Genomic DNA, 10,000 nt, shown 5'->3' on the forward strand with positions numbered 1-10,000 from the left:
TAATGTTGTATTTTGAACCGCATGAAGGATTTTAGAAGTTACAGTTTCGGGGCAGCTGTGAATCAGAAAACAGGAAAAAAAAAAAGAAGGAAAAAAAGGGGGGGGGGGAGTGAAATAAAATAAAATCTGATACCAGCAGGAAGATCATTCTCCATATGTTCAAACTGTCTTGTTTTGGAACAAACGCCACACGTGACTTGGCCGAACGTCAGACTGTCAGTCTGTTCCACCAAAAACACAAATGAGAGGCACACTGGGAGATCTGGCTCCCAACAGCTCTTGGCTCAAAGCAGTGATCTTGGAACCACAACTTCCTGTTCACACACACACACACACACACACACACACACACACACACACACACACACACACACACACACACACACACACACACACACACACACTTCACCTACTTTAATATTCGCGGCGATGATTTCCGGATCGTCACATATCGACTCCACGAAGAAAACCTGGATGGGTGAGAAAAGAAAGAGAGAGATTGAAACAACAAACACAACATTGTAACCGAACAAAAGAAACCCCCCAAAAAAGCCCAAGAACAAACCTTGTAACCGTTCTCCTTGGCAAACTCGAGGATGACCTCTCTGCGCTCCAGCGTGGTGTTGGTGGCATCAAAAACCTAAAAAGAGACAAATGTGATCAGTGCTTGAAGTGGAAAAAATGGAATTCAAAAATAAGTACTTATTCTCATGTTAGCGTGTAAATCTGCTGGTATTAGTAATCATTGTGAGCCTGCATACCTAATACCTACACTCCATAAACGATAGGAGGAGATATTGGGTTTTGGGGTCCTCACCTATGAACATTTGAGGGGTTTTGACGTAAAACTATGCAACCTTAAAACCTGCATTCTCTCTACTGACCAGCAGGGGGCGACTCCTCTAACAAAGAGGAGGTTTGAGACGACGACGTCTCACTCCAGAACTTCTACAGTTACGATTAACTCCGGACCGCATCGATACTCCGGGATTTTACTCATTTAGAACCGGTTCTCCTTTTGGGGGGCATCCCTAGTTATTATCAATATATAATTATTGATATCAACACTCACTGTTTACTGTTAATTCTCCGACAGTTGCATCAAAAACATACTGATTTTAGGGTAACAATGACTCACCACCACCTGCCCCTGCTCTCTGGTGAAGTAGTCACACACGTCTTTGAGGGCAGCGATGGCACAAGCTCTGTGCACAGAAAAAACATTAAAAATGCCTTATTTTGAAGAGAACGCCAATCTGATCTGGACGCTTTCATACGTATTCGATCGGTTTATACAGTTGTGGTCAAAAGTTTACATACACTTGTAAAGAACATAATGTCATGGCTCTCTTGAGTTTCCAGTTATTTCTACAACTCTGATTTTTCTCTGATAGAGTGATTGGAACAGATACTTCTTTGTCACAAAAAACATTCATGAAGTTTGGTTCTTTCATGACTTTATTATGGGTTAACAGAAAAAGTGATCAAATCTGCTGGGTCAAAAATATACATACAGCAGTGCTAATATTTGGTTACATGTCCCTTGGCCATTTTCACTTCAATTAGGCGCTTTTGGTAGCCATCCACAAGCTTCTGGCAAGCTTCTCGTTGAATCTTTGACCACTCCTCTTGACAGAATTGGTGCAGTTCAGTTAAATTTGATGGCTTTCTGACGTGGACTTGTTTCTTCAGCATTGTCCACATGTTCTCAATGGGATTTAAGTCAGGACTTTGGGAAGGCCATTCTAAAACCCTAATTCTAGCCTGATTTAGCCATTCCATTACCACTTTTGATGTGTGTTTGGGGTCATTGTCCTGTTGGAACACCCAACTGCGCCCAAGACCCAACCTTCGGGCTGATGATTTTAGGTTATCTTGAAGAATTTGAAGGTAATCCTCCTTCTTCATTATCCCATTTACTCTCTGTAAAGCACCAGTTCCATTGGCAGCAAAACAGCCCCACAGCATAATACTACCACCACCGTGCTTGACGGTAGGCATGGTGTTCTTGGGGTTAAAGGCCTCACCTTTTCTCCTCCAAACATATTGCTGGGCATTGTGGCCAAACAGCTCGATTTTTGTTTCGTCTGACCACAGAACTTTCCTCCAGAAGGTCTTATCTTTGTCCATGTGATCAGCAGCAAACTTCAGTCGAGCCTTAAGATGCCGCTTTTGGAGCAAGGGCTTCCTTCTTGCACGGCAGCCTCTCAGTCCATGGAGATGCAAAACACGCTTGACTGTGGACACTGACACCTGTGTTCCAGCAGCTTCTAATTCTTGGCAGATCTGCTTTTTGGTGGTTCTCGGTTGACTCTTCACCCTCCTGACCAATTTTCTCTCAGCAGCAGGTGATAGCTTGCGTTTTCTTCCTGATCGTGGCAGTGACAAAACAGTGCCATGCACTTTATACTTACAAACAATTGTTTGCACTGTTGCTCTTGGGACCTGCAGCTGCTTTGAAATGGCTCCAAGTGACTTTCCTGACTTGTTCAAGTCAATGATTCGCTTTTTCAGATCCATGCTGAGCTCCTTTGACTTTCCCATTGTAGCGTTTGTGGGCGTTTGTATCCAATGAGCCCTATTTAAATGGCCTCAGAGAAGTCACCGGCTGTAGTCACTCATAATCACTGACAAGAAGTTAAGAGGCCATGCTATGAAGCTCATTTCATTGACACAACTTTCTAAGTCACCAAAATTGCTAATTCATGTTGCTGTATGTATATTTTTGACCCAGCAGATTTTGTCACTTTTTCTGTTAACCCATAATAAAGTCATGAAAGAACCAAACTTCATGAATGTTTTTTGTGACAAAGAAGTATCTGTTCCAATCACTCTATCAGAGAAAAATCAGAGTTGTAGAAATAACTGGAAACTCAAGAGAGCCATGACATTATCTTCTTTACAAGTGTATGTAAACTTTTGACCACAACTGTATGTACAGTCACAGGTAGTTGGCGGTGAGACGGCTCATACTTGCGGATCTTCATGGCTTCGGTGTTGTCGGGTCTGAAGAACTCGAAGCTGTTGTAGGAACGCGTGGCGTCTCTTCTGTACTGGCCGACGTTAAACACTGAAACAAAAAGGAAGATATCTCTGTAAGAACAAGATGAATCAAAGAAGATATCTCTGTAAGAACAAGATGAAACAAAGAAGATATCTCTGTAAGAACAAGATGAAACAAAGAAGATATCTCTGTAAGAACAAGATGAAACAAAGAAGATATCTCTGTAAGAACAAGATGAATCAAAGAAGATATCTCTGTAAGAACAAGATGAATCAAAGAAGATATCTCTCTGTAAGAACAAGATGAAACAAAGAAGATATCTCTGTAAGAACAAGATGAAACAAAGAAGATATCTCTGTAAGAACAAGATGAAACAAAGAAGATATCTCTGTAAGAACAAGATGAAACAAAGAAGATCTCTCTGTAAGAACAAGATGAAACAAAGAAGATATCTCTCTGTAAGAACAAGATGAAACAAAGAAGATATCTCTGTAAGAACAAGATGAAACAAAGAAGATATCTCTGTAAGAACAAGATGAAACAAAGAAGATATCTCTGTAAGAACAAGATGAAACAAAGAAGATCTCTCTGTAAGAACAAGATGAAACAAAGAAGATCTCTCTGTAAGAACAAGATGAAACAAAGAAGATCTCTCTGTAAGAACAAGATGAAACAAAGAAGATCTCTCTGTAAGAACAAGATGAAACAAAGAAGATATCTCTCTGTAAGAACAAGATGAAACAAAGAAGATATCTCTGTAAGACAGAGAGAAACAACGTGAGGAGTTAGAGGTTCGTGAGTGTCGGTGTAATCACCTTTAGTCGTGACTCCGATCCAGTTCAGGTATCTGGTGAGCTTCTTAGAGATGTAGGTCTTCCCTCGGGCCGGGAGTCCCACCATCACGATCATGGTGGGGGAGTTGGTGAACTGGGGCACCGACGCTGAGACACACAAACACACACACAGGAGGGTTATGCATATGGGTTATGTACTGTACATGACATATCTTTACCCACCGCGCGTTCACCTTAACGAGAACGGACTGTCGCCGACACGGAGGCATAAAAACTTTGTGTTTCAGACCGTAGTTTCTTCAATCCTCTCACGACCCCTCAGATTGACCTGGTGACCCTTTGGAGGGGCCCGACCCCGAGGTTGGGACCCCCTGGACTAAACTACCTGTATATAAAGTAGCACTTGAGTTTCTCCACAGAGAATCAAACAAAAAAGCACATCTTTAAATAAAGGCATCTTAGTGGATTGAGACCAAAAACGACCATCTAGTGGACCAATGGACTAAGAGGAGGCGCCACGTGAACCTTCGGGGTGAACGTCCCTCCGGTCTCTCACAGAGAAGGTCCTCTAAACAAACCAAACACACAGAAACTGCTGCTCCACTTAACCTCCATTCAAGAGTTCATTAAAGAATAACCCCTTGAGATGTAGCATCTCATTTAGGAGGTCCTACACACACACACACACACACACACACACACACACACACACACACACACACACACACACACACACACACACAAAACAATAAATGAAGGAATCACATCAGCAGATTGAGCACAAATGAAAAGCATGAACAGGTTGAATTAAGACGTCCTGAAGCGATGGAAAGAGATGACGGACCTCAGAGAAACACGGAGATCATTACGATCAAGAGGAGGTTCGTTTCTGGGGGGAAAGTCCTGCGTCTGATTTCTTTAAGAACTCTGGGTGAGAAATAGAAAAGGATGTGGAACACTTATGCACAAGCATCAACTTGTTACACTGAAGAGAGGCGAAAACAAGCAATGTAGCAGTGTCAGGTGTGTGTGTGTGTGTGTGTGTGTGTGTGTGTGTGTGTGTGTGTGTGTGTGTGTGTGTGTGTGTGTCTGCTACTCACAGCCTCGGCGTTGGCTCATCCTGCTTTTCATCCACGGACCCCATGTCTTCTCCAGAGGATTTTGAGTGAGCGTTCTTTGTGACATGGCTTCACCAGCCAAGTGTGTGTGTGTGTGTGTGTGTGTGTGTGTGTGTGTGTGTGTGTAAAACCTCTGTACTATGTGTGTGAGTGTGACAGGACGACGAGATAGAGAGACGCTCTCCAGGTGAGCGAACTGATTTTGAACTTTCTCCCACGATGTCAGCTGTCGGTTGGGGAAGGGGGGGGGAGGAGTTTGAGTCAGTCAGCACACCTGATGGGAGCGCCTCTGATTGGTCGATTCAGCCGTCACTCAGTCAGAGTGAGGCCGTCCACTGATCACTAACTGCAACTCTAAACTTTGCCCCAGCATGCGGACAGGAAGCGGAGAAGAGGGACCAGCTCCTTTATGATCATGTCAGATGATGTCTGATATAACCTGTGTGTGTGTGTGTGTGTGTGTGTGTGTGTGTGTGTGTGTGTGTGTGTGTGTGTGTGTGAGAGAGACATACTGATGTTTACTGCGAGTGTTCTTGTTGGTTGTTGCATATTTTGGTGATGTTAACAGTGACATGTGAAGACGCGCATCTGTCTCTGGTAGAGACCTGTCAATCAGCGTGTAGCCCCGCCCCTAAATCATCCCCTGCTTTATGGTGTGTGTGACTCTAAATGGAGCATAATGTACTAAATGAACATCATGCTGTATTGAAGAAGACTGTAAACTAGAGATTGAGACCATAAACTCATGTTTACAATGTTTACTGAGGGAATAAATCAAGAGAGAAGTAGAGTCATTTTAGACTAGACTTCTATACAACCAGAGGAGTCGCCCCCTGGTGGACACTAGAGAGAATGCGGCTTTAACAGGTGAAGCTCTGACTTCACTCGTTAGAACCAGAGGTTGATGTCTGAGGTGTTTGTGTACTTCTGTACTTCTCTTATTATAGTTTTGTATTGGAACGTGGCCGGGGAGCAGCTGTTCTTAATTTATTCAGATTCTAATCCGTCGTCAGCGGCGTCTCGTGATTGGTTGAAAGCGTCTTCGTCCCCACAGCGTTGCGAGGTCCTGTGGTGTGACAGCTAGAGGAGCAGACGCTGCTCTCACTCACACACCAGCTCATGCAGGAAATGAGGGATTACCTTCAAATTGAGCTCAAGTACAGTATTTGAGTAAATGTATTTGAAGTACTTTCCATCTCTTTTACTGGAGACACTACATGCAGGACTTTTACTAGTACAGTAGCTTTACACAGTAGTACTTCTACTTAATGAGTACTTCTACACCGCTGCTGTCACCTCACCTGATTCAGAGGAAACAATTATTACTGAGTCATCTCATGCAGTGTGTGTGTGTGTGTGTGTGTGTGTGTGTGTGTGTGTGTGTAAGGTTAGCATGTGTGTGTGATGTTAGTGTGTGTGTGTGATGTTAGTGTGTGTGTGTGATGTTAGTGTGTGAGGTTATCGTGTGTGTGTGTGTGTGAGGTTAGTGTGTGTGATGTTAGTATGTGAGGTTAGCGTGTGTGTGTGTGTGTGTGTGTGTGTGTGTGTGTGAGGTTAGTGTGTGTGAGACAGATGAGGTTAACACCTGTCTGCTCTGAGCTTCCTGTTCAAACCTCACCTGTGCTCATGCACCGCACGCGCCGCACCGGTATCCCGCTGTTCCTGGACTCCATTCGTTTTCTTCAGAAAGAGACTTCAGAGGACACGTGGGCCGCTCCTCGTAGCACCACCCCCCCCCCCCCCGACCCCATCCTCTCCCAAAATAACCGCCTGGCCCTCCTGACACCCTCGTGTCCCCGCGGAGCAGCCATGCGTCCTCGAGCGTGCAGCTCTCTCTCTCTCCGGTCCACCGGGACGGAGGACACCCTACACCTCCGCGCGCTGCTGCCGCCGCTGGGACAGACGCAGGCAGCACGTGCTGTTCCCAGCGTTGGCCAGCTCCCAAAACAACTCACAGGCTGCCGCAGAGACGCACCACATACCTTACATAAGCACGCAGACATGTCTGCGCGCGTGCATGATATAGCCACGCGCTCTGCTCGTTAATCAATGAGAGTGATCAACAGTTTGCGTCATGGGGCCGCGCACGCGCACACAGTCTCTCAAGCAGCGACACGAATGAATGGAAGAAAGAGGAAGTGGTCTCGTTTATGCGTGCGCGCGCGCGTTTGTCTTACATAAATGGCTGTTTAACATGGACATGCGGCCCGTCGGCTGTGTGTGTGTGTGTGTGTGTGTGTGTGTGTGTGTGTGTGTGTGTGTTGCTGTCACTCACCGTGCGGCCGCTGGAACCGGAGCGCCCTCCTCGCGCCCCCCTGCGGCTCGGTCCGCTCTTGCGTAATCGCCGCTCCGTTCATCCTCCAAATCTATTCCTGGCGGATTGCGTTCTGAGAGTGAGTGAGTGAGTGTGTGTGTGTGTGTGTGTGTGTGTGTGTGTAGCATGGGCAGATGTGTGTGTGTGTGTCGCTGCCTCCGCTCCGTTGCTGTGTGATGGTCGGTCGATGCAGGCAAGTTGCAGCTCGCCTAAATACTCCCTAAAATGTGGTCCTCGTCCTCAGTGTGCTCTATTTCGGTTTAGTATTCCTCCGGTCACACACACACACACACACACACACACACACCGTCTGCGTCAGGGAAACTAGTTGTAACCCGTCGTTACCGAATCTCCTTCCTCGATGACAACAAACCGCTCTAACTGGTCTCTGCACAAATAAATGTTCCCATCATCCACCACGCCTCTCCTCCGTCCTCTGGAGAGCTCTGATGCTGCGCGCTCACTCCTCTGTCTGTGTGTGTGTGTGTGTGTGTGTGTGTGTGTGTGTGTGTGTGTGTGTGTGTGTGTGTGTGTATGTGTGTCCCATTGCAGAATGCTTAAAGCTGCATTCTCTCTAGTGTCCACCAGGGGGCGACTCCTCTGGTTGTATAGAAGTCTAGTCTAAAATGACTCTACTTCTCTCTTGATTTATTCCCTCAGTAAACATTGTAAACATGAGTTTATGGTCTCAATCTCTAGTTTACAGTCTTCTTCAATACAGCATGATGTTCATTTAGTACATTATGCTCCATTTAGAGTCAAACAGACCAGAAAGCAGGGGATGATTTAGGGGCGGGGCTACACTGTGATTGACAGGTCTCTACCAGAGACGTATACGGCGTCTCTACGTCACTCCTCCTCAGTCCAGATGTGGTCACTTCCTGTCCACTGATGGTGACGGCGAAATTGCCGAACTCCAGGCTTCATGACATCAGTCCACAAACCGATGCGTGACGTCACGCCGACTACGTCCACTTCTTAAATACAGTCTGTGGTCGTATACCGTTTATGACGCAATGAGTTTGTCGCAGCAAAATTTAAAGGGGCACTCCAACAATTTTACAAATAAAGTTATAGTTCACTAGATATGGTGGTTCTACAGTACAATGTTCGTAGACAGCAGCCATGTTTCCATCCAAGTGTACCGCACGTTTTAATCATCCAAAGAAAATGTGATTAAGTGCTTGTTTCCATCCTCTACCATTATGTGACTATTAGGAGCTGGTTTATAAGCAGTGTAGTCCCGCCCTACTGTGCTGTGATTGGCTAGTACTGGTGGCCTCGACTGTTGGGCTCATGTTGGCTCTGTAGGAGAACCTCAGGGGGTCCAGGAGAGGGTCGCTGAGGGTTTTGAGGTGTGACAGGACAAGGAGCTCAAAAGACTTCATGACCACAGAGGTCAGGGCGACGGGCCTGTTGTCTTTGTCTCTGTAGTTTCTTTGGGGGACGGGGGTGATGGTGGAGGCCTTGAAGCTGGCTGGCACGTGGCATGTCTTCATGGAGGTGCTGAAGATTGTCCGTGAACACCGGAGACAGCTGATCAGCACATTGCTTCAGGGTGGAGGGGGAGACGGAGTCTGGGCCGGCTCCTTTAGCGGGGGTTCTGACTTTTAACCAGCCTGAGGCACGGGCCCCTGCTGAGCTGGGGGAGGGGGACCTGGTGGCCTGGAGCTGATGGATGGGGTCATGGGGGATGGGTTCGGGACTGTCCCATTGTCTTTCAAAGCGACAGTAAAACTCATTCAGCTCGTTTGCCAGGCGGAGGTAATTCATGGGGTGGGGGGGGCTTTAGGCCATGTCCACGCTGCTCCGTCTGCATTTAAAACGCGTCTCTTTTGCACCGAAAACGGAGACGTTTAAAAGACGCTCCTGAGGACGGACACGGTTGAAAACGGCGGGGTTACCTCGTAGCGTGGACGGAGTAAACGCATACGTTTGGAAACGATGGCGTAGACACCCGCCTTATGATTCGTCACGCCCCTGTCACATGACTCCTGGAAGTCACGGCGTGCCGCTTTGAGGAGGACTTTCCTTCTCTTATTAATACTTATTTTGTTCTGCACAACTATTGTGACGTTTACAAAGAAACTGTAAAGGAACAAAAGCATAAATGCTCTCTAGTAGGACAGAGACTTCAGCCACCAGCAGAGCTACGAGTGAGAGAACAATGAAACCGAGAGGAAACAAGTGTGCTGACTGAATGTATGGCCCCGTAATCTAGTCAACTTTGACTTGTGTTCATTTTAAAGTTCACTAGTTGTGAGAGAAAGAGCAGACCTGCAGCGTTGACAGTCTGAAAAAGTCAGAAAAATAAAACTCGTCTGTTTGAGTTTATAACTTCCGTTGATTGGTTGCAAAAAGCCAAGATGGCCACGGTCGTAATCCAAGATGGCCACGGCCAAAACGTCGAACTCGAGGCTTCAAAACGTCAGTCCACAAACCAATGAGTGACATCACATTGGCCACGCCCACTTCTTCTATACAGTCTGCGGTTGCAACCAACTGAAACTCCTCCCCCGTGTAAAGAGTGTAGGAGATTAACAGAGGCCGAGAACTACGCCGTTCCTCTCAAAGATTGATGTACAAGAACACACACACACACACACACACACACACACACACACACACACACACACACACACAGACACAAGAGAAGCTACAGTGCAGGATATGCGTAGTCCATGTTTATTTATTAGTTTGACAGTCTGGGGTTAGTTTGTCAGATACAGTTCAGCGCACAATGCAACAAGCAGGTACAACATCAGCACAC

The 10,000-nt window shown here is 46.3% G+C and overlaps 1 protein-coding gene across 5 annotated transcripts in view; it reads right to left on the bottom strand.

Annotated features, from left to right (window-relative positions):
* si:dkey-96f10.1 (6-phosphofructo-2-kinase/fructose-2,6-bisphosphatase) overlaps positions 1 to 7,706 on the bottom strand; it is a 13,562-nt gene extending 5,856 nt beyond the window's left edge. Inside the window, exons 1-7 of one of the 5 annotated variants that reach the window (XM_068710489.1) lie at positions 7,192 to 7,206; positions 4,899 to 5,142; positions 3,820 to 3,945; positions 2,974 to 3,070; positions 1,139 to 1,205; positions 566 to 640; positions 414 to 470 (exon numbers count right to left, since the gene is read on the bottom strand). In XM_068710489.1, the coding sequence (XP_068566590.1) occupies positions 414 to 470; positions 566 to 640; positions 1,139 to 1,205; positions 2,974 to 3,070; positions 3,820 to 3,945; positions 4,899 to 4,983 (507 nt within the window). In that variant the 5' untranslated portion in view covers positions 4,984 to 5,142; positions 7,192 to 7,206. The other 4 variants (XM_068710490.1, XM_068710491.1, XM_068710488.1 and 1 more) reach the window with 4 other exon arrangements.
* Positions 7,707 to 10,000: the final 2,294 nt, after the last annotated feature.

The sequence above is a fragment of the Cebidichthys violaceus genome, unplaced genomic scaffold, assembly GCF_023349555.1.
Source record: "Cebidichthys violaceus isolate CVI_PGR_0920_01 unplaced genomic scaffold, fCebVio1.0.p SCAF_157, whole genome shotgun sequence".
In the NCBI taxonomy this organism is placed as follows: Eukaryota; Metazoa; Chordata; class Actinopteri; order Perciformes; family Stichaeidae; genus Cebidichthys; species Cebidichthys violaceus.